Here is a 26454-nt window from a genome sequence, read left to right as displayed (position 1 = left end):
TCCGCAGACCGAAAAATACTCAATTGACACAGCGATTTAAAATGACACATCAACTATAAGAATTGAATCCTACGAAGTGAGCCGGCGCGCTTTCTAGAGGGGATCTCCGGCTGGTGGTTCAAAGGGCCAAGGGAAAAAGGAGTGCGACGGGCGCCCGAAGCCCTACTCAGCGGCTCCCGCTGATGGCCCTTGTCGATTGTCAAAGTATCATAGCTCAGTGATTCTCTGACAGTATCCGAATGCCTCCCAGGAGCTGCTACTCGAAGTTCGGACCGGCCGTGACGAACCCGGTTGGGAGCAGATAGGTACAGTATGTCAAGGAGGGACCGCACGACACTAGAATATCTCAAGACAGCATAGTCCAGCAGAGTCCAGCCCCAGTACGTGGGCTTGAATTCGACTACTTGAGAAAGAGTAGAGGGTTTGCGGTCCGTTGTTTGGGAATGAAAGTCCAAAGGGATGGAGAAAGCCCATAGTGATCAGTCATATCAATAGAGCCTCTGTGATCAAGTAGGACTTGCATGCTCTCATTGAATTACTTTGAAGAATAAAAAGCTTCATCGTGTATTTGTGCGATTAGCCCTTCTATAAATATAGTGACTAGGCGCTAGAGATATAGTGGGATTAGTGGCTTAACCTGCTATAACTATAGCGGCTTATTGTCTTTGGTTTCCTACCTATCTTCTAGGTACTACCGTCGCATAGGCTCCTTTTCTAGTTGTTAAATCATTAATGTTATAGCACACCTGGTTGCACTCCTTTACGATTCGCTTCTTGAAGGTCGGAAGTGACTATATTAGGTTACGTGTATTTTATGCTGTAAGTCTGGTACGTGCGATATATCATACATAAAGGGCGTATACAGATTTGGTCTACAGAGCAATGATCCGCTAAGAACTCTTAAGCCACTAAAGAGCCGTCATCCTGAATACCCTCGATTGCTCTCCTCGCTAGATTGGCCACTGTCGCTTCTTCACCCAATAGTTGGATCGTCGTAACTTTCATCCCGAAATTCGTGCTGAACCAATTCTGTAACTCAGGGACCACCAGACTATCTAGCCCATAGTTGGACATTGCTTTGTTGACATTGATTTCATCCGCACTTACGCCTAACAGCCCCGAAATATAAGCTGAAATGGCCTCTTGTACAATAGTCGTCTTCTCCCGCAAGGACCCTGCGGTTGTCAGCCTCATAGACACTGGCTGGCTTTTTCGCGTAGTCATCATGGCTGCTGATGGTCTGGAACGCGCTTGATCCGAGATAGCTTGCACAACAGATTGAAAGCGGGCATCTTTGTACCAAACTAAATCGGAGGCTCGGTTATTCTCCCATTGTGCCACGAAGCGTCGCGGTTCTAATCCGGTAATAATATGCCCCTGAGAACCGCTGCATGGCCGTGGATCATCTTGGGCTGCACACAAGACTCCTTCTACGAGCTGTAAGAACTCCGTCTCCGATTGACCGTACGTTGCGACACGTTGTAAAGACTGTTGCACATTTTTCGCCTGGCTGACGGATCCAACCTCGAGTATCAGACCCAGGTCAAGCGAGGTAGCCGGTAGGCCTTCTGAGCGGCGCTGACGAGCAAACTCATTCTGAAAAGCGTTAGCCGCGCAATATGCCGATTGCGTTGAAGTTCCTATAACTCCAACGGTGGAAGACGTCATGAGGAAAAAGTCAAGGGGTAGACGCCTCGTTGCCAAATGAAGGTTAACTGTCCCTGCGACCTTAGGAGCAAGGACGGCCTGAACCTGAGAGTATGTCGTTCTACTAAATAAGGCGTCCTTGGAACAATATTTAGCCTGAAATCCGTCAATGTAGAGTGGGATTGTGATAACTTACACCCTCTATCATAGCAGCATGGATTAGTCCTCGAATCCGCAGTCGGGTGGAAACGCGTGATATTGTTGAAGTCAAGGAGTCCAAGCTTGTGATATCGCAGCTGAAGACTTCAGGACAAGCTCCCATGTCAGCAAGGCGTTTCAAAAAAGAGTCAACGTCCAGTCGCTTGCTTCCGCTACGAGACAAATATATTATGTGGCGTGCACCACGTTCAACCATCCAACACGATAGAGATCGACCGAGGCCGCCGAGCCCGCCAGCAAACAAATATCCAGCATCCGGATCCAACCTAATCTGAGGCATATCACGCAAGACCTGGATTACATAAGCTTTAGACCGACTCTGTACCTGAGATGAGTGACCTACCTTTGCTGGTATTGTTGACTTGTTGAAATCGAGGACTACTTTACCCATATGCTGTCCCTTGGTAAAAAACGACATTGCCGAGGCCAGTTGGGATATCTCAAAAGATGTTATAGGTGCAACAGGGACGACTATCCCGTTCGTCCACATACGCTTCAAATCGCACATCAATCTACGAGAATATTCGTTAGGTTTTCGAGAGGAAAAAAAATTAAAAGAAATGATACCGTAATCAAGAATGTGCTCACTCTTCAATGACCTGGGGTTTCTCTAAAGCAATGGCGACGATGTCAAATGATGCAAAGGTAGCATTGCGCTGGAAAATCTCGAGGCTCAGCTTTTCAGCACCTAGGACGGCAGTTCTTCCCAGATCAATGAACCTGCCGAGGGGGGCGATGCACCTCCACATCTCATGCATCGCGTGCTGAGTCGTGCTGAGGATAACGTCGATCCCTCGTCCTCGTGTGGCTCGCATGATGTCCTCTATCAGAGTCGGGTGGCGAGAGCGGAATATTTGCGACGGCGGAAGACCGAAATTCTTGATAATGAAATCTCTCTTGCCATCACTACCAACAGTCACGTAAATTTCAGCACCCAGGTGCTTGGCAATCTGCATTGCTGCGATACCAAGGCTTCCTGCGGCGGATTCGATCAGCACCGTCTCGCCCTTCTCTATCCTCGCAAGCCGCTGAAGGGCATACATAGCAGCGAGATACGATATCGGTAGTGAAGCAGCTGAGACATAGGATTCTCCTTCGGGGATTTTGGAGATATATTGCACAGGACACCGAAGATATGTGCTCATGTTACCAAACATGAGACCGAAGACACGGTCTCCTATCTTAAATGGGCCTACTCCTGGGCCAACTTGACAAACATCACCCGACCCTTCATGGCTTTGGTAGTTTGAATCATACCGCGCCGTAGCGACTGCTATGTCCTAGCAGTCAACAGTCAATTAAACAAATTCATTCTGAGTATATGTGGGGAAACGTTCTTACTTTCATGTTGAGACCGATGGCCTGCGTCCGAATTTGGACCCATCCCTCCTTCAGTGGTTCTGAGGGCATTTGATCTGGTTCAAAATACATTGAAGAAAGCAAGCCAGGGTTCTTGTAACGAGGTTTCAATGCCTTTTTGGTGTCAACTAAGGACTCCTGCATATCTTCCTGAAGTTTATTCCTCAGGCGAAATGCTTCGTTGAGGCGTGCATCTGGTACTAGCCTCTGAATGTGCAGGCTTCCATCTCGCAGTATGCATTCGCGGTCAATCATACTATCGGGCCCGGAGGATTCCATTTGAAAGATCTTATAGGTGATGAGCTCAGCTGTTCTCGACAAATCGTTGAAGTACGATTCGCTTTTGCAGATCTCCAAGTAGGCTACCTTCATGTTGACGTTCTCAGTTGCCACAGATCGCAAAATTCCTTTCATGACAGCCGATTCGCTATAATTGACGCCTGCATCAAATGTGGTTATCCATGCAAGGACTGATGATTTTGCAACCAGGGACTGAATCTGCTCGAAGCATTCCGAACTAGACTGGAGAAGAGTGCTGTTCTCACTATCCGCCAGCGAAATGACAGATGCGCCTAATGGAACTTGATCACATGACGAAAGGCTGACGTAAATACATCGATATTCATACTGCTCGATCACCTTGCTAATATATCCTGCAAGTGGGGGAGGATAGTCACGATAGACCAAGTAAATGTTGCGTTTTGGCTGACTGGTTTCAAGGATGCCCTGCGGGTTGCCCAAAGTGAACGCTATTATTGTGGTCGACAATGATTCGTCTCCTGCATACTTAAGTGGGCTAAGTTAGCACAATAATCAGAGATTCCATATTAAAGAGGATAAAACTAACATCGTCAAGGGCAACATGTGCTCCAAAGAAGCCAGAATTCATGAGACACTGATTCCATTCATCTAAGCCTCTGATGTTATACTTTTGACACCAAGAACCTGTCGATGAACGAGAGAGTATTTCCATGTAAAGTCTTTTGCGTGTAGGCTTCACTAGAATGAGTGCCCCTCCTGGTCGTAACAGATTGGAAGCATTCCTTAGAAACGTTACATCATTGGAAAATCTCCCCATACTATCGGTAGCGATGATCAAGTCGAATGATCGTCCCGCTAGCTCTTGAGTTTGGGAGTCTTGCCGAATATCGAAAACATGGTAATTCACTCCCCTATAATCAGAAAATTTAGCCCGAGCACCTGCCACACACCAGTCTGCAGGATCTGTGAAGGTATAACTTTCGAATCGCTTGAAAGACGGAAATTTTGACCCAAGAACCTCAAGTACGGATGCAGTAGCCCCGCCTGTGCCGCCATCAACTTCCAGGATGTGGCTTCTGGGGTGTTTGTGCGTGAAGAGGTCTACTAATTTCCGAAGTTGGTTGTGGGCCTCTTTCACGCTTATACCACAACTATATAGTTGGTCGAGAAGAGCATTATCGATCAACAACTTAGTAATATCTGTTTTGTCGGAGAGAACCCGTTCTATATTGTTGTGTATTTCTTCAATGCATCGAACTTCTAGAATGTGATTCAGATCCGAGAACCCCTTTCTTATATTGCTCTGTATTTCGTCAACATTCAGTTTGGAAATCTCCTGTGAAGTGGACAGTATATTTGTATCCTGTATCCACAACGCAAACGGGGAGGGACTTAGTGCCTGTGTATCAGTCGGATGCTCCTTCATTATCCGCTCCATGTCGACGAGAACGTGCTTGCAAAGTTCTTCAATTTGCTCATCTTCAGATCCGGAACGCGTGGCTGGGGAGAATAGACGTTGGGCTTGCTCATTGCTCAATGTAACCACGTCTACCATTGAGTCGATCTTCCAATACGGTTCATAAGCGGTGTCAGGAAACTCATTGTGGCGGGCGCTTCCGTGAAACATGACACATCTCATGTCTCCTATAAATAACAATGGCCGTCCTGAGTTCGAAAATAGCTGAGTTTTGGCGTGAGCGCTTCGTTCTCCAATAAATTGGCCACACGCTACTGCTTGGGCCTTTGTTTGTGAGAGATCGGAGACCCAAAGAGAAACATTATCTAGGAATACTGGTACGAAAGCCCTTTTTGAATTTTCCACCTGACCAGCATGCACAGCAATGAGAGCGAGCTGTAAGCAAGCATCAATAGCTGTCGGGTGCAACGTGAAGTATTCTGACTCGCCACCGTTGATGGTACCGTCTGTTGAATTCAGCGAGACCTGTGCAGCAGCACTACGGGAAGCACGATATGCCTGGAGCTTCGAAAGACACTGGAAAGTTGGGCCGAAGCTAAGCCCAACCGCCAGGAATTCATCATACCAGCGATTCACGTCAAGCAACCGTGCTTGCGGGTCGATTGACAGTTGCTCGTATTGATCGATTTTCGTTTCCCTAGTTTCCACACTGATCTCCCCTGAACAGTTCTCTGTCCAGCTACCACCATCCCCAACTGGCATAGATTCAATAATAAACTTATACCAAATCGGCCCAAAATTGGGACTTTTCGGTCCTAGTCTCTCCACATGTGTTATTGTTTCTATACCATGTTCACTCTCTTCAAGTCGCATTGCTGATTTGATAGCGACCGTACGAAGTTTAATCGAGTGGATGGGACTGAAGTCGGCTCCTTCGTCAAGCGCTTGTTCATTATGAATTTGCCGAGCCGCTTCCGCAGCCATTGTAAGGTATGCTGCGGCGGGAAGGACCGTAAGAGGGACAAGTTTATGATCAGCAAGCCAAGGTAAGTCTTTGATTTTGAGAATATTCCTCCAAGATGGACATGATGCAGAACCACCAGCTTGTCTTGATCCAAGGAGGTCGTGTCGTAGATATCGACGTTGTCTGACCTCTCGGTTGAATCGATTTTCGAGATAAAGGGGCTTTTCAGGATATGAAAAGCTATACTGTGGCATATCAACACATGGGTAACCGTAGAAATATCGGATATTCCCGTCTTTTGTCTGTTGTTCCGATGCATTTACAGCAACTAGATCGACAGGAGCATTGTTCAGGTACAGATGGCCGGCTAGTGTGAGCATGCAATCGACATCGTCCTTGCCTCTCTTGAGTGATCCCAAGTAGGGTGGAAGCGTAGGCTCTACCTTACGGATCTGTTTGTAAGGCCCGTATAAAGCCGTGTGAGGTCCTATCTCTATCGCGAGATCCATCACGGACATATCCCGAGCTAGTCTTGAGAAGGCATCAGAGAAGCAAACTGTAGACTCCAGGTTCTGCCTCCAGTACCGTGGATTGCTGGCATTTGCTTGCGTTTCTGGATTCACGGAGGAGATCCAGGTTGCTAGCGGCTGCCGCGGCTCACTATAGTCAACGTTCCAATTGTGAAGGGCGCTTCTTATCTTATTTTCGTAATCCTCCCCGAGGCTTAGCATATGATGGGAATGATATGCGTTATTGTTGGTCTTTAGGATTCGAGTGAACACATTATGAGAAAGGAACGTTTCAACCAGAGTAAGTATTGCTGCGCTGCCACCAGATAGTGTCGTGCTTTCCGGAGAATTAATAGCTGCAATTCTCACCTCTTCCTCGAATCCGACGAGATAGGGCTTGATTGCCTTTGCACCGAGACCAACGGCAATCATCAAGCCGTCTTGCTTGTTATTTAGCATAGCTTGGCCACGGAAATATGCAATAATGATGGCCTCGCTCGCTAGCAGGCGACCAGCTGCATACGCTGCGGCAATCTCCCCTACTATCTATTCAGTAACTACCCCGTAGAGCAGATTTCAAAGGGAAACAGAAAAATAAAAAACATCATCTTACCTGAAGAATGGCCAATCGTAACGGACGGCGCTATTCCCCAATGTCTCAGCAAGTGAACTAATGAAATTTGAAGGGCCGTGCAAATAGTCTGCGCAAAAGCGGGTTCGTGGATTCGACTTGTAGTTGATGAATCCCGGAGCACGTCCTCAATTCTCCAGGTTGGTCTTTCATGCAATTGCCCGAGTATTAAATCGAGATATCGAATGGTGTTTCGAAAGACTCCATATTCATTCATTAACTTTACACCCATAGCAGGCCATTGAGCGCCCTGACCGGTGAAGATGTAACAAATTTTTTGGGACACAGCGCTAGGAGCTTTGCTGACAGTCATTAAGTTGACATCGAGATTGCGGCTGGGGAGCTGATGATGCATCACCGCAAATGCGCGAAGATTAAAACAAGACCTCCTGGCCCCGAGAGTGTAGAGAAGATCGGCTAGCTTGTACCTGCTAGCAGCTCCCGCGATGGCCCTGATAGATTTATCCAAGGCGCGATCATCATGGGAAGATACAGGGATCAGCACAATTCGACGAACCTCAGCTTTGGGAGACTGTATCCATTCAGACGGCGAAAAGCAGTTATTAGTTTGGGGCAACACTTTATGGTCATCCCACTTAATACTACTCGAACTCACTCCATTCAAGTCTTGGGTGATGGGAAGCGCACGACCACCAAGTCGGTACTTGGGGAGTACCACGGTAGGATGGTCTAGAATGCAATGGGCATTTGCACCACCATAACCGAAGCTGCAAAGATTATTCGTTAGACAACGTAATTGCATCGGAACTTATCGTAATCTTACCTGTTAATGCTTACTCGGCGAAGTTTGGCGCTTGGCCATTGCCTCAAGCTCCTCACAACTTCAACATGAGCTTTATCGAAGTCAATGGCTGGATTTAATTTCTCGATTCCTATTGTGGCTGGTATTTCTTCATGCTCCATAGCCAAAACTGCTTTCATGATCTGGGCTAGGGCACTGGCTGGCTCGCTATGTCCTAAATTTGGCTTGATCTATGTAGCCAGTTAAATCATTGCATTTACGAACAGAAAAAAGGCGCCGAACTTACAGACCCAATCAGTAAAGGCTCATCTTGGTTCACCGCAGCAAATACCCTTCCAATGGCAGCAACCTCGATAGGGTCGCCAACTGGTGTTCCTGTTCCATGACACTCGAAATATCCAGTCCCCGAAATACTCAGACCTGCGGATTTATATGCTTGCCTGATCACTGCTTCTTGTCCTTCTGGGCTCGGGTGTGAAATCCCCCCTGTCTTTCCATTTGCGTTGAAAGATGTTCCGCGGACGACTGCTCTGATGGGGTCGCCTTGAGCCAGGGCATCCGAGAGTCTTTTGACATATATCGCCCCGAACCCCTCAGCCCGTGAATAGCCATCAGCAGCCGCGTCAAAGGTATGACTCCTAGAAGTGGGTGAAATAGCGTTAAGCTTGGTCGTGAATAGCTGGGCCTCGGGATTCAGAATGAGATTTCCGCTGCCGACAATAGCAGCATCGCAGTCTTCATTACGAAGAGATAATATGGCAAGGTGTAGTGCATACATTGAGGCCGAGCATGCTGTATCAACGACCATGCTGTCCGTTCCCAAGTTAGCTTTCGGTTTGGGATTCTAGTAACCCTAAAAGTGTGCGAAATTTATATAGGAAAATGTTTTCGTACCTTGGACCTCTCAAGTTGAAGACATGGCTGATCCTATTACTTAGGATGGTTGCGCCGCCCCCAGTTACAACATAAGGCAGGGGATGGTCTAGGTCACGAAACTGCATAACTTGATGCTCATTGTTGAAATTCCCTATGAAAACTCCAGTTCTTGAGCCAGAAAACTTATGCCACGGCTCACCGGCGTTTTCAAAAGCCTCATAAGTTACTTCAAGTAATTTTCGCTGACTTGGGTCCATCGACAAGGCTTCTGCTGCCGATATTCCGAAAAAGGCATGATCAAAATACCTAGGGTCTTCTTGTAACAAATGAGCCCCTGTAGTGAACATGCTACCAGGTCGCTGGCCATTTGGATGGTAATACCCGTCCAGGTTAATACGATCAGCTTGAAATTTTGCCCATCCATCTTTACCATTTTTAAGTAATTCCCATAGTTGTGACGTATTCCGAACACCACCGGGCCATCGGCAGCCTATGCAGTTAATTAATCAGCGATTGTACCGAGGTCGACTTGAGATGCTCTTACCCATTCCAACAATAGCTATTGGCTCTGGGATGACAGGGTTCGAAGCGCTTGCCCCTGAATTTGAGGGTTCCGTACATTCCATCTTCCAACTTCGAGGTTTTGCACTAAACAAATCAATAGTATCTGAGGTTTTGTCCGATACACTGTCGAGTACGAACAGTCAAAGTGATTGTATTGTAGCTATATCCAGCAAAACTACAAGCCATAACTGGATCCTCTGCAGCCACGAGCGACAAGTAGGTAGTCTTGTAAGAAACGCATATTATTTTATCTACATACTCTTCGCATCATTATCGGTGTAGTACCTAAATCGTTGCTTTCCCCCGGGCTAGCTGCATACAACATGTGGGGGTTCGTTCATAAATAGAGCATCTATACTATTATAGTCCTTAAGGCTGTGAGAATACCGCTCTTGTGTCGACTTCGCCGCAATGATACAGACATCGGAGGAGACGATGCGGTAGGGGCACCGCATAAGGAAACGGAGTATACTAAGAGAAGGGGTTAGCTAACAAGTACCACCTATTATACGGCAGTCGATGCACCTCTGCAGTCTTGGGTAGTCGCCTATTTTTATCTCCATACATATTATCTGTGAGTGGTAGAATGATACCTACGCAAGCTTTATCTACATGGTTCATGATTCTGTGTCTGCATCCCGGCTCTCCCTTGTATTAGTATAGCGATACCTCATCTGACCGTGTGTGATAGACAGCGTTACAATGTGGGATGGAATCCAGAAAGATCCGTATACTACCTAGGTAGCCAATTAAAGGGATTCAAGTGGGCTGTAGTTGGGCCTGGGGCCTAGCCATAAGACTTGGCTTACAACCAACATTCTGCACATGCAGGCGTCCGAAGCACAAAAGAACCAACACGCTCGAATGGCTAAACATAAACAATTTCTTGTTTTGACCTACGATTACAGATGCCAGTGTACCTCCAGGATGAATAACATTGAGTACACCTCCTCTCACAAAGTGCAACGATACTTGGCACGACAAGGATTGAAAGCTGATTCTCTCTGTATTCTTCTCTATCCTCGACCAGTGAGTTGCCAACAACGCTACTACACCTCTTGATAAAATCACTCCGAATCGAATTGATTGCATGAACTAGGAGTAGCCTATCATCAGCTAGTTGAGTCATGCCAGGCACCTTAGATAATTAGAGCTGACTCCGTGCGATTCTGAGCCCAGGAGCACCTAGTTCTATAGTTGTTGAGCTGTGTCATGATTCTTATGAGTGGATATTTTAGCCAATGTTGATGTAGTCTTGTTATCCTTACATCCCATAAGCACTAACCTTGTGGTTTCTGTCACGAAAATCTCTACTAGAGTTTACGATTTGTCTACTCAAGTAAAAATTCACTCAGGCGACTCGAGATCCGTGAAAGAATTCTATGACCTAGCTAGCTATACCAGAAGGTAACTAAATATACCCTTAGGCACTTAATATCATATTCGGCCTGTTGGTCGGCATGCTCCTTGCTTTTATAGTTGAAACTCATGCGTGATCAAAGGTAGCCAGCAGCTTAGTCGGGCCATATCGGTAGGTGAATATTATAAATAATAATTGGCTTCAATACGTGAGCCCTTATGACAATTTTCTATTAGGCTCTAGTGCTGTTGGTTCAAGTGAACCTCAATCAGTCCCATCACCCCCTTTCCATGCAACTGCACCACCTCGAACCGCTCGTCGGCTTGCTTGAGGAGGGAAGAGAACTCATCCAAGGTTCTTTGCTTAGCTGCATAGCCGTTGAGCATGGCTATATCAACCTGTCTTAAATGGTGCTCTTCCACTTTGGGCTCAGTGTTGGCAGGGGGAAGAACCATGTCGTTGATTAGCAAGCTTGCCGAAGATTTTTCCATGGCGGGAATGAATGACTTGAAAATCTTCACGCTTGTTGCGTCATTATAGTTGTGAATGATCTGTCGCAAGAGGAACAATCTAGCGGTATTGACGGGTTGTGGCTGAAAGAAGTCATACCTCATGAATGAAACACGCTTCTCCTAGAAGGCACAACAATATTGTTTTGTTAGAACATGAAATCTTCCTTCTTGAAATTATCCAAGCCACAACCTTTATTGGCAATAATATGAAAGAGCGTAACTTACTAAAACGGATATCAGTAAATAAACGTAACTTGAGGGAATGTTTTCTTGCGACAAAATGATTGCATATAGGCTCATGTTTATTACATACCAACTTCTGGATAGTTAGGTTGCTGGGGCCCTTGCGAGAGCATACCAGGATTTATATCCTGCACAATGAACTCGAGATTGGGAAATTCCTGCAAGATAATGTTAGCTAGTGTCTGCGCAACGATGATATGACATCAAACTGAAACGATTAGATGAATTCTGCTCGCCTTTGCAAGGAAGATTGAGATATGTCCACTACCTCCGCCAACATCAACGACAGTCTGATGACCAAGACTGTCCCATGGAAAGCGGTCTCGGAGCTCCACGGTATCATTATTCACTATTTAGGTAGCGAGAAAAACATTAGTCATAAGTATTAGCCATGAGGATAGTGGCAATAACTTCGATGGAAAGTATTTACTCTTAGCAAGACCTGCCATGGCAGCAGCAAATCGCGCGCCCCGTTCTGGATTGGAAGTATACCACTGATAAGGAGAAACACCAAACCTGATATTGAATGCACTATGTTCCGGAATCGATTGGTAAGGGGCTTTTTGAATTGAGGTAGCAGTAAGAGAAGCAGCTTCAAACATCTCATCGGCTCTGTTCTTTGTTACCAATATGCCCTCCTAGGTCATTCACATGATTATACTGACTGAAATGATATTGCCGCTTTGATCGTTTCGTCTCGTGCAATGAGAGCAGAGAGAGAGGTGTGCTCATAAACATTTTCCTCCACTTCGTGGAAGCAACGCTGAGATGCCAATAGTTTCATGACGCGCGAAAGGCGGTCCTCATCCATACCTGCCTTTTCGGCGATCTCTTTGACTGACATAGGTTTTTCAAGAGGAATAATAGAGAAATAGTTAAATCGTAACGCTGTTTGCCATGCTCCTAGATCATGGTGGTGACAGAAAAATGTGCGGAGCCAGTTAACGGGACCATTCGCAAGAAGGATGGCATCCTCGGCAGCTTGAGTGAGAGCAATTCGAATTTTGTCGAATTCGCGAGATTGGGGGTGCTCAGCACTGCGAACTGTGAAGTCCGGTTCGGCAAGACCCCTTTCCTGGAGATACTTCACAAGATTTTCAGCCTCCACCAGCAAATCTTGTGCTTTTTTCAATATTAAGGGCTATTACAAGTATTTTAGCAAAGTCAATGAATAGGTAGTTAAGGGAGACAGGAGTTCTCACAAATCCTGGATTCTCCATTGTTCGAGATTAATCTCTACTAAGGGATACTTGATACCTTTACTTGACTGATTGTCGCTCTGGAGATGATCGCCAGGTTCGAATGCAATGGAGTCTGACAACTTAAAAGTGTTCAGAGTTTAGAAAGGAGGAGCTACAAGGTCTCGGGAGAATACCTTGGGCATAATTTTTAGATAGAGTGAAAAGAGAGAAGTACCTATACTGGGAATCACCGGATCGTGTTATATTTTGGTGAAAACAATGACTGAAAGGGCTAAAAGTAATTGTCGTGTATTCTTCTTCTACGGAAATTCAATGAAGTATAAAATAAATAAATAAATTTCAAATTCAGAAGTTAAAATTTAGTTTAAAGTATATTCTTCCTTATTATCAAAATCATGATTATAAGTTGAAATGAAATCTATGGCTCTAATTACCTTATAGAAGAGTTAAACTATACTGTTCCTTAAACAGATATGAAAGCTGTTAACCTCTAGGGGATTCACAGCGCGGATTTCCCGTGACATCACGCATGGACCTCACGCATCCCACCCCCACGATGAAGAGTACCCAGGACATTACCTACTCGCGTTCGTGACGGTGCGATAGACTCATGTTGTCGAGTAACAGGATGTTATATGCATGACAAGAATGCACATCACCAACATCATCGCGACATTACATGCCATAGGCCTGAGAAATGAGGCGATGTCACGTCGGGCGGACTTGCTGCAGCACGGCGCCAAGAATCCCCAGCCCCCTTTCAGCTCCCAAAGAGACACCGCCTGCAGTTTACGTACACGAGCCGCATCACTGCCTAGAGGGAAATTAACTTCTTCACCACCTCGGAAGACACGGCAATTGGTCAGTTCAATCCCTCCTTCAGCCCCTGCCCTTCCTTGCAGGCCTGGAGCCAACAATAACTTGTATCGGCGGTTCTGTCAATAGCGTAACTACGTACACGAACTAACTATTTGTTCTGTTGGCTGCATGAGAATCCTGAATGCCTCCGATCCGCTTGCTCATCAATGCTGGACTATCACACCGAGACCGAGGCCGAGCCTGCCTCGCCTGCTTGACATCCCACTGCACAGCATGAGACAGCGAATCAAACAAGCCTAAATAGACGAAATTGGCGTGATCCAGCGCCCACCAATAAGACACCATTCCAAACCTCACAGACCGGGGGGAGATCCGCTATGGTCGCCGGGTGCAATGCGAATAGAGCCGATTTCAGGCGTGATCCCAGCGCTTGCTTCCTAACGCATATAAGTTACTAGATACAACTGTCGTCGCATATGGACCGGGAGGGGAGTAAGTTGTTGGCAGTGTTCTGCATAACGCAGCCACTTCGGTAGCGAAATGCTGTTGCTATACGGCATCAATGTGTGATGTGTATGCTGTGACATATTAGGCCGCCGACAGTACGGCACAGATCAACAGGCCTTAGTGCCGCCAGATATGGCGAAGATGAATAAGACCTTTTGTTCGAGCGTGGGTATGTAGCGCACTATGTAACGCCTACAGTTGAGGATCGAAGCTCCATGTTCAGTTTGTGAGACATGCGTGATCTAGAAAGCTAGAGATTCAGAGAATTTAAACGCAGTTACACAACTCCCTATATGATAGTAGGTGGGAAAATGTTCGATGATAAGTAATTTGATGAGACTAGATCGGTCGGTCAAAGGGATAATCTTGAGTTCTATATGATTTCACTCTTCGCTTCCAGTAGTAAACAGCTAGAGAAATGTTTTATTGTGTACAACAATGGTATACTGATTGAACGCGATATCCACAAAATAACATCTATTATACCATAGACCTGTTGTTTTCAGGCGTGTATGGTGCTGCTGTGGAGCGCACTTCCCAGTCTCTAGTAATCTGTATACGACCTTCTCCATGATCGGGCTCTTCCGCTCCGTTCATTGTGCCCACTGTTATAAATCTCATTATTAATTTGTGATCTGACTAAAAGTAGTGAGGGGGCACTTACCATCTATTGTGGCAAGGTGGACCGTGTCCTCTGGCGAGCGCTTGAGGTTGCGAGACCGATTTTTGGCGTATGCCAATGCACTTTCAGAAGACCGCGATTGTTTCGAGAGGGCTGTGAGGTTCTTGATAGGACCGAAAACCCTTTTTAGAGCTGGCTGGATTACGGGCAGATTTGCGTTGACAATTCCGAGCAGAGGTACGACCGCGGAGAATATACCTTGTGGCCAGACAGTGAACGTCAGATCATTCGGGTCAACGCCGAAGAAGTATTTGAAGCGGACTGCTGTTATGACCACAATACTGCGCCACTATGTTAGTATCAACGACATCGGTGTTCGTTTCTAGAAAGAGGAGAATCATACCTAAAACCTAAGCCAAACACAAGCGACAGGCCGATCTTTTTGACAGTGGAAAGTTGAAGCTTCCATAGAATGGGGAAGGGTGCCAGAAATGTGACAATATCCAAGATAAAATCCGTCGTCGCAACACCAAAATTCAAGCGCTCGTTGTTTCCACAATGGCCAGGAATTTCGGGATACCACAACTTTTGAGGTGGTATACAGACTAACGCCGTCGCAAGAAGTGCAGCGATCCAGAAACCCGCACAAAGCGCTATCACACCATATATGAAGTAGACGAATGTTCGCTGCCGGAAGATGACACTGTAGAAATGAAGGATAGATAGCTTCACATAGGTGACGATAGTGACGAAGAGCAAATCGATGATATATATGAGCTTTTGATTGCCAACTGTCAGCTAAGAAATGTCTGGTATGGAGAAACATACTTTTGGAAGCAGTACCGCTATCCCAGGACCCCCAATGGCAATCACGTCACTGATATGAAGCCCCAACCCGCACTTGAGTACGATGGTGACCTCGATGGCATATCGAGCAGACATGAGGATCTATTTCACAGAGCATGATATATTAGTAGTGTTATCCCAGAATTAGGAGGTCTCTGGAGGCGCAAAAATACCGTCGCGATGAAAATCAACCAATCGTTGAGCTGATACTGTGCTCTTTGGATACTTCTCGACCACAATCTCAGTGCTAAGGTGATATAAACCAGCCCCAATAAAGAAGTTTCAACAGCGACATCTGCCTTTCCCCCAGTGTTATGCCAAAACTCTCCCACTAGCGTCCCCTTTACGGTGGTTTTCGTCGCCATAGGGAGATGGTATAATTTGTGGATGTGACGGTTAGTCGGTGTCGTTGAATGACGTTGTGTGATGTTGTGTGATGTTGTGGTAAGTTTAAAAGCCGATCTAGCATCGCGAAGGGAGTATCTTCTGAGTGATTCATATCCAAGTAGAAATATATTATGGAAGCCTTCGCTTGCCTAACGTAACATCGTCAATCAGTGAAAGGGGGCCTGGAAATTCAGGAAGCGAAGTTTGGTCCAGAATGCAAGACATTAGACAGTACTAGGAGTGCCAAATACGGCACAGCTGTGACATTACGGCGCGGCGATCACGTTCTCAGAATCTAGCAACCGGGTCTCACAAAGCCTTCCCGGAATACAACACGGACAAGTACTATAGCATCCCGCAGGTCCCAACCAACAGAACTAATGGCGTAGGATTTTATACCAGGGTGGGAATTAGAAGTTACAATGTCCTTACCTTCCATTTTTTGCACTAACAACTTTTGAATCGTATTCGTGCCAACTACAATAAGGTGCTTATCTTACATCCGTCACCATATTTTTATACAGAATGCTCATCACCAACAAGGGCCAGTAGCCCAGGTTAGCTTTGTCTGCAATTTTCCTGTTCTCGTGGTACTGTTGGCCAGCCGAGTGGTCCGTAGGCTATGGCTAGCTAAAAGAAACATCATTAAGGTAAAGTTCGCCCCAGATGTAGCGCCCAAAACACCCGGGAGGTTTGAAGGGGATCAATCTTTGGGCAAAAAGCGCCGAGTTAGGCTCAGATAGTCAAAGCCAACCAATGGTATCGGGGTAGAACCCTTGTCATCACACGCAATGTATGCAATGGGCAGCCTGTTGGTAACCTCTGCAGAACACCTAGCAGAAATTTATGCACGTGTACTCGCTTACAAGCTAACAGTCACTGATAAGACCGCAATCCCAAGAACGCAACCTAAGTAGCGAATACCAACAGCACGGTTAGGAATCGAACCCGACTCGTTACATACATAGTAACTCACTCAGTAACGCAAGGATTGAGCTTGCCATCCGTATGAGCGGAGGGGGGGCCGAAAATTAATACCATTAACAGAAGAAGGGTGAGAACCCCTGCTATGTACCAAACAAGTGCGGCCAAGCCATTGCTGCATGCTTCCCCTCCGACCCTTCTACCTACGCGATTGGGGCATAGTAGCTGAATTTTCCAAGAGGGTCGTACTTGTGTTTCAAGGCCTTCAACCGATCCTGGCGCCAGCTCTCGTACCCATACCAGTTTTGCTTTGTCTCATCCCCAAAAGCATAGTTCACATATGTATACTTCTCCTTCAGCCCGCTTGCTTCGTACAGTATCGTGCGAAGACTCTCACCTAATTTCGCTGCTGTTCGGTCAAGTTTTTTACCCCCTGGCGGGTAGGTCAATAAAGGAGCGACAAGGAGATTGGCCGGTCTATTCGGGTATGCAGTGCTTCGGTGAGGAACCTTTTTGACACCTTGGGTTGAATAGCCTTCGAAAAGGAAGAGGGATCCGTTCAGTGCTGGGGTTTCTTGGGTAGCAGATGCGAAGAGGTCGTAGACTTTTCGCTGTGCCTGGACATTATACACTTGAAGATCGATAGGGAAGCGGATGTTAACTAGCCCGGATTTCTGACATGGAGGGGAATCATTCGCGTTGCCAGTCCACTCGGGTAAATCCTTATAAGAACCACCGGCGGCATTAGTCATGAGAGGTCCAATGTCGATAAATGGTTGAGTATAAACTGTATCAACAGCAGAAGCTCCTTCCTGAAGGATGTAGAACATAATGACGGGCTAGAGAAATGTTAGTTGAATATGTAAAAGTAACACGCGGGTTATCTTATATAAAGTACCTTGTGAGGGTCAAGACTAGGGTCGTTAAAGAAGAACGAGTAATTGATGATGTGGACAGGCTGTGCTCCATCCTGAAGCAAGTACTTATTGATTGATCGATATAACGCCTCAACCTTATCTCCAGTGTAGAGAAAACTGACATACGCCCAATCCGGATGTTCGATGTCATACACCTTTGAAGTCACGGCCGTGACGATCCCGAAGTTGTGGCCAGCACCTTGCAATGCCCACCAGAGATCAGAGCTTGCGTTAAAGGTTTGCAATTTTCCGCTTGCCAGAACGATGTCCATAGAGACGAACTGGTCAGCGATGAGCCCGTGTCTCCCTTGCATGAAACCGTGACCGCCGCCAAGGCCTGGGCCGAGGAGGCTAGTGCACTCACATCCGCCAGTCACTATGTTGTAGGAGTCAGAATACCCAGGGAGATAAATGTAAGGCGACTCCTCAACTAACCTGTCTGTTTCCCTAGAGTCCAGAGACTATCCGTCACTGCCTTCGATAAGATGCCTCCACCGAACGTGGCAGTCTTGCCATCTTTGGATAGTTTAACACTATTCAAACTATCCATCCAAATCTCGATTCCGCCTTTCATCTTCCCGACTGTTGTGATTGCCCCATGGCCACCATTGACGGCCAGGTAAGGAACATTCATCGAGTTAGCTACCTTGACCTAATGCAGAGTTAGCAAGGCAATGAATAGACGCGATCGCCCGGGGTTGGGGCTCTTACAATCTCGGATACGTCATTAGCGACGCTGGGGACAACCACTATATTCGTAGTCGGGGCGTCCAGTACAGACCATCGATTCGTGGCTTTGGCATAGCCATCAGATCCTGAAAGGTAGATCTGAGCGCCAGCGGAGAGCTTTCCACGCAGAAGGGATTCGATAGGTTTCCCCCCACAAAGACCGAGGGTGTTGGAAGGTGGGAAGCTTCCACAGACAGCCGATAGTGCCCAGGCGACTGCCGCTACTACTACCTCCATCTTGTGATAACGTGTGAGTTGGGCAACCATTGTAAAATCCAGAAAGAAGTCCGAATTGCAATCTAACCTTGGGTTATGGAAGGAGAGAAATGACGGTCTCCTGTTGGCGGGGAGCTCTCTGATATTAGATGCCTTTTGATCAATCTAAATCAAATCACTTAATGCCTGCTCGATATGTTATAGAGTTTATGTTCATTGATCACTCTATACCATATCAGGCGTGCTAGCTAGCTTGCCGAAGAGTGATACGTTCCAAAAAGATAAATGAAGGAGGATGAAATCAAGCTGGTACTCAGTGATCCTTGTTTGACATAGATACTATGGAGTGACTGAGACAGTTTATACAGGGGCAGTAGTATTAAGAAGCCCAAACTTCGCACATGGCACATAGGACTCCCAATGTATTAGGGTTATATCGATATAAGCAATCATGTCAAGTAATACATTATTGGGCATTAGAATACTACATTCCTTGCTGGGTAAGTTGCATAGTAAGTTGGGATCAATTCCTAACAGCGCTGTTTCCTCGCTATCTATTACCCACTACCCAGGTACCTGTTAGTTTCCAATACTTCAAAATATTAGCTAGGTATAAGGATATGTTCATAAGTGTTACTATTATTGCCCAATTTGGAGGTGGTAGGTGCTCTAATAGCCAACCTGGGTTAGAGGGTCATTGGAGCTTGCATACTTAGTCACAAGTGGACTGGAGTATGTTATCTGCACGTCCTAGGTACGCAATGCAGTAGCCGTACAAGCAGGATTCCCGAGACATCCCCCCATGCTTTGGAGTGGGTATTTACGATTACTCTTCGTAATGTGTGAGAATGGGTCCAACATCCACAAGTGCAGTATTAGTTCAGTCTGTTGGCTCTCAGTGTGCATATATATCTTGAAGGTGCATCAATGTGGCACGACTGCAGTTTTGCTGTAAGTATGAGCTTTTACCTGGCGAGCCTCCTGGCGAGCCTGGCACTGCGTATCTGTAGGGTCAGGGAGCCAGGATTAGAGAAAGATATACTTACATGGACCTAGGTATAAGCAAAAACCCTGCCTCACGACCACCCCCCCTGCCTATTAATTACCCAACTTCTGAAGCGATTTTCTTAACGAATACGTTGTTCGCGATGCTTTTTTTGGTATTTTCAATTAAATCTATTATTTTTAACCTTAATAACCTTTTCTATATTAATATCCTTACGTTTTAAAATATATTAATCGGTAGCTTTATTAATATATATTAAACAATTATATAATTTACATTTTACCTTTTATATATATATTATATAAATGAAGTTATTGTTAAAATTTATTTTAATTAATTTTTATTTAACTTTAATATTTTTTTAAAATTTAACTTTTAATACTTTAATTTTTACTTATAAAAATATAATAATTTTAACCTTTTTATTAAAGGCCTTATTAACCTTTATAAAAAATAGCCTTTATAATAAATTATTAAATAAAGGAAAGGTTTAAGTTAATTTCTATATATTAACCTATAATTATTAATTTTTAAAAAGTATTTTAATTATAATTTTTAAAGCTATTTTTAATAAATTAAATATAATAGGTTATTTTTTAATTATAAATATTAATATTATTACTTTTATAATATCCTTTTTTTTAAATATTATATATTTTAAAAATAATAATACTTATTAATCTTTTAAATATATTTTAATTATTTTTTATACTTTTTTTAATATATCTTTTTTCGAAAGTTTTATATTTAAATAGCTTATAAATATTTTTTATAGTTTATTTTTTAACTTTTTCTTTAATAAATTAAAAACTTTAACATTTAATAGCTATAATATATAATTATAATAAGGTTTATAAAATAAAAATTAAATCTTATTTAAAAGGTAAGTTTAAAGAAATTTATTATTAATATATAATTTATAATTATTATATATTAATATATATTATATATTATTATAATAGCTTTAAATATAAGGTATAAAAAGGTTTTATAATTATTTTAATATTATAAAATTATTAATTTATTTATTAAATAAATATTTAAAGTATTAATTTTTAAATAAACTTTAATTTTAATTTAAAAACTATTAATTTTATATTTATATACCCTTTTAAATTATTAATAATAATAAAGTATTATTAATAATATTAATAGCTTTAAAAATAATAATCCATTTACCTTTTTTAATAGCTTTTTTAAAAGTTTAATATAAAATAAAGTTAATAACTATTTAATAATTATTATTAATACTTTAATTTATATTTATTTTATTAATGTTATAAAAATAATTAAAAGAAATATTTATAATTTTTAAAGCTTTAAAGCAATTAAAAAAAAGGTTAATATTAACTATTATTATATTATTAATATATATATAATTAATAAATTATAATTTAACTAATTTAACCTTATTATTTTAAATTAAAAAATATATATATTACTTTTTTTTAAAGCTTTTATTATTACTTAAAGTAATTAATATATATTTAACTATAAGTTTAAATTTAAAAAATAAAAGTATAAAGCTTAGCTTAACCTATCCTATTACCTAATTTATTAATTAATGTTTATAATAGGTTAATAAAGCTTAAAGGTTAATATAGGTTTATTTTTTAATAGGAATACCTTAAAGTTAATAATATAGGTATAATCTATTAATGCTTTAAATATATATTGCTGCTTAAATTAGGGTTTTAAGTTAAACTATATAAATAGTAGCTATAATATAATAATTTTTAGAATTAAAAAATATAGTAATAAAAAGGAGTTAATTTTAAATAGAATAAGGGTAAAAAGTTATTGTAAGACCTAAATGCGGTTACGTTATTAAGTAGTGTTTAATTAGGTAGTTAGGAGTTAAAGTGCGTTTTAAGGTGCCTAGGGCCCTGGTCGTGACGGGGGGTGGTCGTGAGGCAGGGTTTTTGCTTAGTAGGCAGTGCAGGTAAAACACACGCTGTTGAGATGCAGATATGATGATCCATCCTATGCTCGTTGTCCTTGAAGCCGAAGTTGTTCCGATCCGAATCAACGGAGAGCTGAATAATTGAAATCAATACTTGTATTCCTTGCTACACCCCATCAAGATACTAATTAGAGGCCAGAAAGGGGAAAATGCATTTCCTCATCAATTGCAACCGATTCATTCAAGACTTGAATGTTGCAGTCGTTACAATCATTGTGTTGATAGGTACTATCTCTATCAAATGGATGTCACGAAAGCACGCAACCCATTTTGTTGTCGTTGGCAGAAAGACAAGCAAACTTCCATTTGCTGCCCAGATTAACTGGTATAGAAACGGTTCTGCACTTATACACGACGCGTATAAGAAGGTAAGTTAGATGAGATGAATTTCATTGCCTGGTAGCTGCTGAATAAAGGGTAGTTTCGAGATGAGGTCGTCCAACTTCCAGCGACCGACCGCCAGTCTATTATTCTTCCTCTGCGGTATCTAATAGAAGTTTCAGCGCTTCCTCATAGTATTGCAAGTGTTTCACAAGCCACTTCTGATGTAAATAGCTATTCGAGGTTCAAGTATTTGTTGACAACCGTGCTAAATCATGAATGTTTAGTTCTTCATGGGACGATGGACCACTCTTCATGTTGGTATTTTCGGTCGCCCAACGCTAGACGCAATCCGATCACAGCACATTAGCCGCCTTAGCCGCCAGCTTGACGGTATTTGTGATGAGATTGATTTCTCATTCAACAGGGTCTTCTCAAACTACTCAGGCACGTTATCCGAGGTATAAATCCCGGACTTGCAACTGGCTGACTTCAGCAGTAGATTGGCGCCCAATAGCTGTTCACCCGGCGATTCTTTCAATAATTTCTCAGACTGGGATGAGAACGATTGTTGGGCCTGAGGTATGTAGGCAGTCGTGGTGTCTCAAAAACTCCACTGGGTATGCGAGAAATGTGTTCATGGCAGCAACCATTCTCAAGTTTACACCTGCATTTCTGCAGCCCCTTATCTTTGTCCTCACCCCTTACATATATCGAATACAATTTTATCGCCACAGATTCTTTAAAGCTATCGCCCCATACATAAGACAGCGCATTGAATTGCACAATTGTTACTCAGACCATTCGCTCTCCCGGCCCAAGACCGAACATGCGCATACACTGGATTGGCTGATCCATTACTCACCCCCTGATGAGTTAACCCCCGAGATCATTGCCGATCGTCTGATGGGTGTGGCGTTTGGTGCTACTCACACAACGACAAATCATATCACAAACTGCATTTTCGATCTTGCGGCTAATTTTGAACAATGGGCCCCACCGTTGCGTGAAGAAATCGAACAGTTTATAGGTTCAAAGAAAACAGGCATAACGAGCGCGGATCTTTCCAATATGTGGAAGCTTGATAGCTTTATGAAAGAGGTTCAGAGGTTGCACCCTCCAGGCAAACGTATGGAAAACTACTCTTCCTCATGATAGCTAATATCTCTCCTCGCAAGCAAACTAATTATAATGACAGTGTCGGTAAACCGCACAGCCATCAAGTCATTCGAGCTTTCTACGGGTGAAAAAATTCCATCTGGTGTTCACATTTCATTCCCTGGGGCCTTCATATCCTTGGACGATAGCCAATTTAAAGACGCCAAGACGTTTGATGCATTTCGTTTCGAGCGGCTACGCAAAGACCCAAACACCAATCAGCATGGACTTCGATTTACGTCTTCTTATGCGGGGAGCCTGCATTTCGGGCATGGGCGTCAGATATGCCCTGGTCGTTTCTTGGGAAGCGCCTTGAGCAAGCTTTTAATCATTGAAATCCTGCAACATTATGATATGAAGTTAGAGAATGGCAAGGTGCGACCGGAAAGCGTTTTGATTGGGGATATGATCATTCCAAATACGAATTACAAGGTTCTATTCCGGAGCCGACAATAGAATGAACCAGGCAACTGTTTGTTTTGGGGAGTCTGTAGCCGCATATCACAAGCTTTGGCTATTTTTGAATTGGTATGTCTAATTGCATATAGTGACTCTGTCGGCACTGAATACGTCATTTGCATCTGTCAAACGTATTCGACATTGTTTGCTGAATAGGCAAGGTTATTGGTTTCTCCCAATGCTCCCACGCGACCTAACAAGTCTGAAGAAAATTTAAGTGGTCGCGCGAACTCCGGCTACTGTAATATATGTAATAGATGACATGTTATCGTATTTGATTATATCTGCTATTGTTAATGAGCCTCTGCATTTTCAAGGTAGTCTGATACACAGGAAATATGGGACTCATCTCGCCAGTAGATGTGTATCGGTGCCAAGCTACACGCATTCAGAAGAAACAACATGTGCTCTCTTTATCAACACTAGAAACTCCCCCCAAAATGTAATGCCTGTACTAGATGGATGGCAGAGCCTCCTCTCCTGAGTTATCTATGCAACTAGTGATAGGTAAGAGTTTCAAAGGCGCTATGTGCAGGAGCAGTTCGGCCCCCTTTTCCATTATTGAATGATATCTAGAGATAAATTTTTCGAAAATTGATGTTGGGCCATCTATGACACGGAATCGTGAGTAGAACACCTTTCATGAGGATGTAAATGTAATCATAGTCCAGTACATCAGTTACCTAGGATAACAATGGAGCAAAGTCTCAACTCTACCTCACCACTTCTCGGCTGCTAATCCTTGTGAAGTCAGCAGCAATAGAATCCCAGACCTTCTTCGACATTCCGTTCTCCCTCGACCTTTTAGGCGGAGCCGCTTCCCGTCATCCCATCAGCACCCCTGCATATCTCAAGAGGCAATCTCTCCAGCGGAACGCCAGCGTGCCCAGCGCCTTGGCCGGGTGCAAATGCGGCGCTCGTGGCAGCGAGGAGGTGACGCCCCCCAGACTCCGTAGGCGGGATTTTGATGAACGGGGCCAGAAGACGCGACATGCCAATGATGATGGATAGCCATAGCGTTAGCTGCTCCCAGGGGCGCTGGAAACAGCTTAGGAAGTTCTTCTTCAAACTTGAGCTAAAATCAAAGACACGATCTGTCTATGTGTCGGACGCTATATTGCTGTGTTGTAGTGGCAGAAAGTAGTCGGCGTTGGTCCACGTATCGTAATAGATTAAGACTGATATTGCTAGGAACGAATCGAGGTGCATCGACTCGCCGGCTTTAGACAATTCCTTACGAAGCCCCGATGAGGCGCCAGTTAGAGTTATGACCTCCTTTTGACAGAGATCTCGAATTTTGATAGGAGAAGGTAGAAATGCCAAATCCCCACCGGGGGTCTTTGGATCTCTTGCCTGGCCAAAGCTATTCGCTCCCCAAGCCGACGGCAAAGGAATGATGATGCCCAGATGCCATATACTTCGTCTTACCGCGGCAGAATTGGACCTGGCTTAGCACGAAAGAGTCTTGTCGTCGCCCAAAGAGGCGGCGGCCGAATTAATTCTGTTCATTATAGCCCCAGGCCCAGATGTCACCTTGGTGTCCAGCGCCAGCGCATGATTCACCCCGCATTCGATACGCGTAATACATGGAAGGCCTCGAACCTGAACAGGCGTTTCTTGTGTTGTGATAGTCTTTTCGTCTGTGCCATACCGAAACAACTCTTGCCTTGAGAGTCCTGATGCAGTTGGACTGTCAAGATCCAGAAACGGATTCAAAACAGGCCACAGAGCCTCGTTGTTCTTTACGCCGAGGCCAAGCTCGCCATTATCAACATCACCAAAGACAAGGGCGTAAGGGCGTCTTGTCTGTTGACTACAAGTCGTGACGTAAGTAGACCTGATTCTCGTGACTTGAGTGAGCAATGTTTAACCTGAATTTCAGGGCCTGACCGATCCTTAGTCTCTTAGGGGATGATGTGGCGTCATCCACTAGTGGCTAAAATGAGCCGAGGGTTCGCAGCGGTCCTATTATCATGATAGGTTTCCTTAGATTTCGAAGTGACGCCCTTGCGGCCGGCAGTCGAGACACGCTCTGGCCAATTTTTTCCACGCTTGCTCGCGCCTGATACAGAAGCTTTTGATCGGCCCATTGTGGCGTCGGTGATTTGACTTGATTGACGGCAAACGCGACCTGCCATAATTAGCCCTAAGCTTCCAGCTCTTACAGAGAAATCCTCATCGCAAGTTCATAGCATGAAATACTTCACTAGCTTAAAGTTGAATGGTATAAAAGCCTCTATCGCAAGAGAACAATCAGAAAATCATAAGAATGACCCAGACTTTCACAATTATAATATGGTTTAACGAGTTTGAAGCGCATCAACCAATCATTACAGCCCGCTTGGCTAAGTGGTATAGCGTGTCACTAGTATTCGCCTAGATGTCATGACAAGATCAGCGGTTCGATTCCGCTAGTGGGCAACAATCACCTTGCTGTGATGTTTCTTTTCCGAATTGGTGTAGTGGCTAACATTTGACGCTCTCAACTTCCGTGTTATCCAGCATGGAAGGGTACCGTCAAGCCCGGGGTTCGATTCCCCGATTCGGAGTTACGCTTTTTTTGATTTGTTTAATCAAATCAACTTTCAGTTTTGCCATCTCCGGATAATTACTTAGTAATTTATTTAATGAGCATCACGTTGATTTATTGTAAGTAACTATTGAGCAACTATATAGTTAAAGGGTCGAGATTCTATGCCTTGTTGAGGTAACTTTAGTGACCAAACATGTCAAAAAGCAGACCTTAGCTAACGACATGCCCACATACCTAAGAACTTCTCCTTCGCGGAGGCGGTAATAATACCAATCGTGCACACAGTTGTGTACGCGTTTCTCTACGATATCGGCGACTCTCGGACGTAGGTGGGCCGTAAGGTCCCTGCAGTGCGTTCGAGGGATCAGTTCAAGGTAGTATTGAGTGCTCTAGCTGGCTAAGTTCTATCTGAGGAGCAATTGAGCGGTGTACTGAATATATATGCGATCTTGGGACCCTTGTTGACCCGCTCCTTGACTCCACCAACGTCTGACAGCGACTGAGGGAAGCGTATAGCAAG

At 44.1% G+C, this 26454-nt stretch overlaps 5 protein-coding genes and 2 non-coding genes across 7 annotated transcripts; 3 read left to right on the top strand and 4 right to left on the bottom strand.

Annotated features, from left to right (window-relative positions):
• Positions 1 to 771: 771 nt before the first annotated feature.
• Positions 772 to 9824, bottom strand: F5B22DRAFT_594216 (putative polyketide synthase). The gene is made up of 11 exons (XM_047974037.1): positions 9191 to 9824; positions 8665 to 9136; positions 8057 to 8579; positions 7792 to 8000; positions 6990 to 7735; positions 4073 to 6915; positions 3208 to 4011; positions 2455 to 3146; positions 2210 to 2378; positions 1844 to 2158; positions 772 to 1785 (listed from the first exon to the last, which is right to left on the bottom strand). Exons 1-11 carry the CDS (start codon positions 9270 to 9272, stop codon positions 901 to 903), a joined length of 7740 nt encoding a protein of 2579 aa, XP_047833843.1. The 5' UTR covers positions 9273 to 9824; the 3' UTR covers positions 772 to 900.
• Positions 9825 to 10575: 751 nt separating this feature from the next.
• F5B22DRAFT_594213 (putative O-methyltransferase) lies at positions 10576 to 13047 on the bottom strand. The gene is made up of 6 exons (XM_047974036.1): positions 12528 to 13047; positions 11991 to 12466; positions 11756 to 11937; positions 11562 to 11674; positions 11397 to 11483; positions 10576 to 11202 (listed from the first exon to the last, which is right to left on the bottom strand). Exons 1-6 carry the CDS (start codon positions 12543 to 12545, stop codon positions 10810 to 10812), a joined length of 1269 nt encoding a protein of 422 aa, XP_047833842.1. The 5' UTR covers positions 12546 to 13047; the 3' UTR covers positions 10576 to 10809.
• A 1466-nt stretch (positions 13048 to 14513) lies between these two features.
• F5B22DRAFT_634246 (uncharacterized protein) lies at positions 14514 to 15686 on the bottom strand (the record flags this gene model as incomplete). Its single annotated transcript, XM_047976952.1, has 5 exons — positions 14514 to 14557; positions 14599 to 14816; positions 14879 to 15252; positions 15304 to 15423; positions 15495 to 15686. 5 exons carry the CDS (start codon positions 15684 to 15686, stop codon positions 14514 to 14516), a joined length of 948 nt encoding a protein of 315 aa, XP_047833841.1.
• Positions 15687 to 16835: 1149 nt separating this feature from the next.
• Positions 16836 to 18515, bottom strand: F5B22DRAFT_634245 (FAD binding domain protein; the record flags this gene model as incomplete). Its single annotated transcript, XM_047976951.1, has 4 exons — positions 16836 to 17471; positions 17531 to 17925; positions 17985 to 18201; positions 18261 to 18515. The coding sequence occupies 4 exons, from the start codon at positions 18513 to 18515 to the stop codon at positions 16836 to 16838; spliced, it is 1503 nt and encodes a 500-aa protein (XP_047833840.1).
• A 3097-nt stretch (positions 18516 to 21612) lies between these two features.
• F5B22DRAFT_661198 (putative cytochrome P450) lies at positions 21613 to 24045 on the top strand (the record flags this gene model as incomplete). The annotated part of the gene is made up of 5 exons (XM_047980352.1): positions 21613 to 21831; positions 21885 to 22010; positions 22072 to 22177; positions 22284 to 22913; positions 22983 to 24045. The coding sequence occupies 5 exons, from the start codon at positions 21613 to 21615 to the stop codon at positions 23396 to 23398; spliced, it is 1497 nt and encodes a 498-aa protein (XP_047833839.1). The 3' UTR covers positions 23399 to 24045.
• A 1691-nt stretch (positions 24046 to 25736) lies between these two features.
• On the top strand, positions 25737 to 25822 carry F5B22DRAFT_t54. Its single transcript has one exon. It is a non-coding gene; the product is annotated as a tRNA-Thr (tRNA).
• A 27-nt stretch (positions 25823 to 25849) lies between these two features.
• On the top strand, positions 25850 to 25950 carry F5B22DRAFT_t55. The gene has a single exon. It is a non-coding gene; the product is annotated as a tRNA-Glu (tRNA).
• The last annotated feature ends 504 nt before the right edge of the window (positions 25951 to 26454 follow it).

This window comes from Xylaria bambusicola (assembly GCF_022495145.1).
Source record: "Xylaria bambusicola strain CBS 139988 unplaced genomic scaffold F5B22scaffold_7, whole genome shotgun sequence".
NCBI lineage: Eukaryota > Fungi > Ascomycota > Sordariomycetes > Xylariales > Xylariaceae > Xylaria > Xylaria bambusicola.
Note: the sequence above shows the minus strand (reverse complement) of the source record. Positions and strands in the feature narration are given on the sequence as shown.

What these genes read in the sequence shown, in the direction of transcription:
- F5B22DRAFT_594216 (XM_047974037.1), bottom strand. Translation starts at nt 9,272, where the DNA reads ATGGAATGTACGGAACCCTCAAATTCAGGGGCAAGCGCTTCGAACCCT. An exon ending in AGCCTTTACTGATTGGGTCT is followed by an intron (nt 8,001 to 8,056) that starts GTAAGTTCGGCG and finishes CTGGCTACATAG; the next exon opens with ATCAAGCCAAATTTAGGACA. An exon ending in AGTCAACAATACCAGCAAAG is followed by an intron (nt 2,159 to 2,209) that starts GTAGGTCACTCA and finishes TATGTAATCCAG; the next exon opens with GTCTTGCGTGATATGCCTCA.
- F5B22DRAFT_594213 (XM_047974036.1), bottom strand. An exon ending in AAAGCGGCAATATCATTTCA is followed by an intron (nt 11,938 to 11,990) that starts GTCAGTATAATC and finishes AACAAAGAACAG; the next exon opens with AGCCGATGAGATGTTTGAAG. An exon ending in AACCTAACTATCCAGAAGTT is followed by an intron (nt 11,203 to 11,396) that starts GGTATGTAATAA and finishes TGTGCCTTCTAG; the next exon opens with GAGAAGCGTGTTTCATTCAT.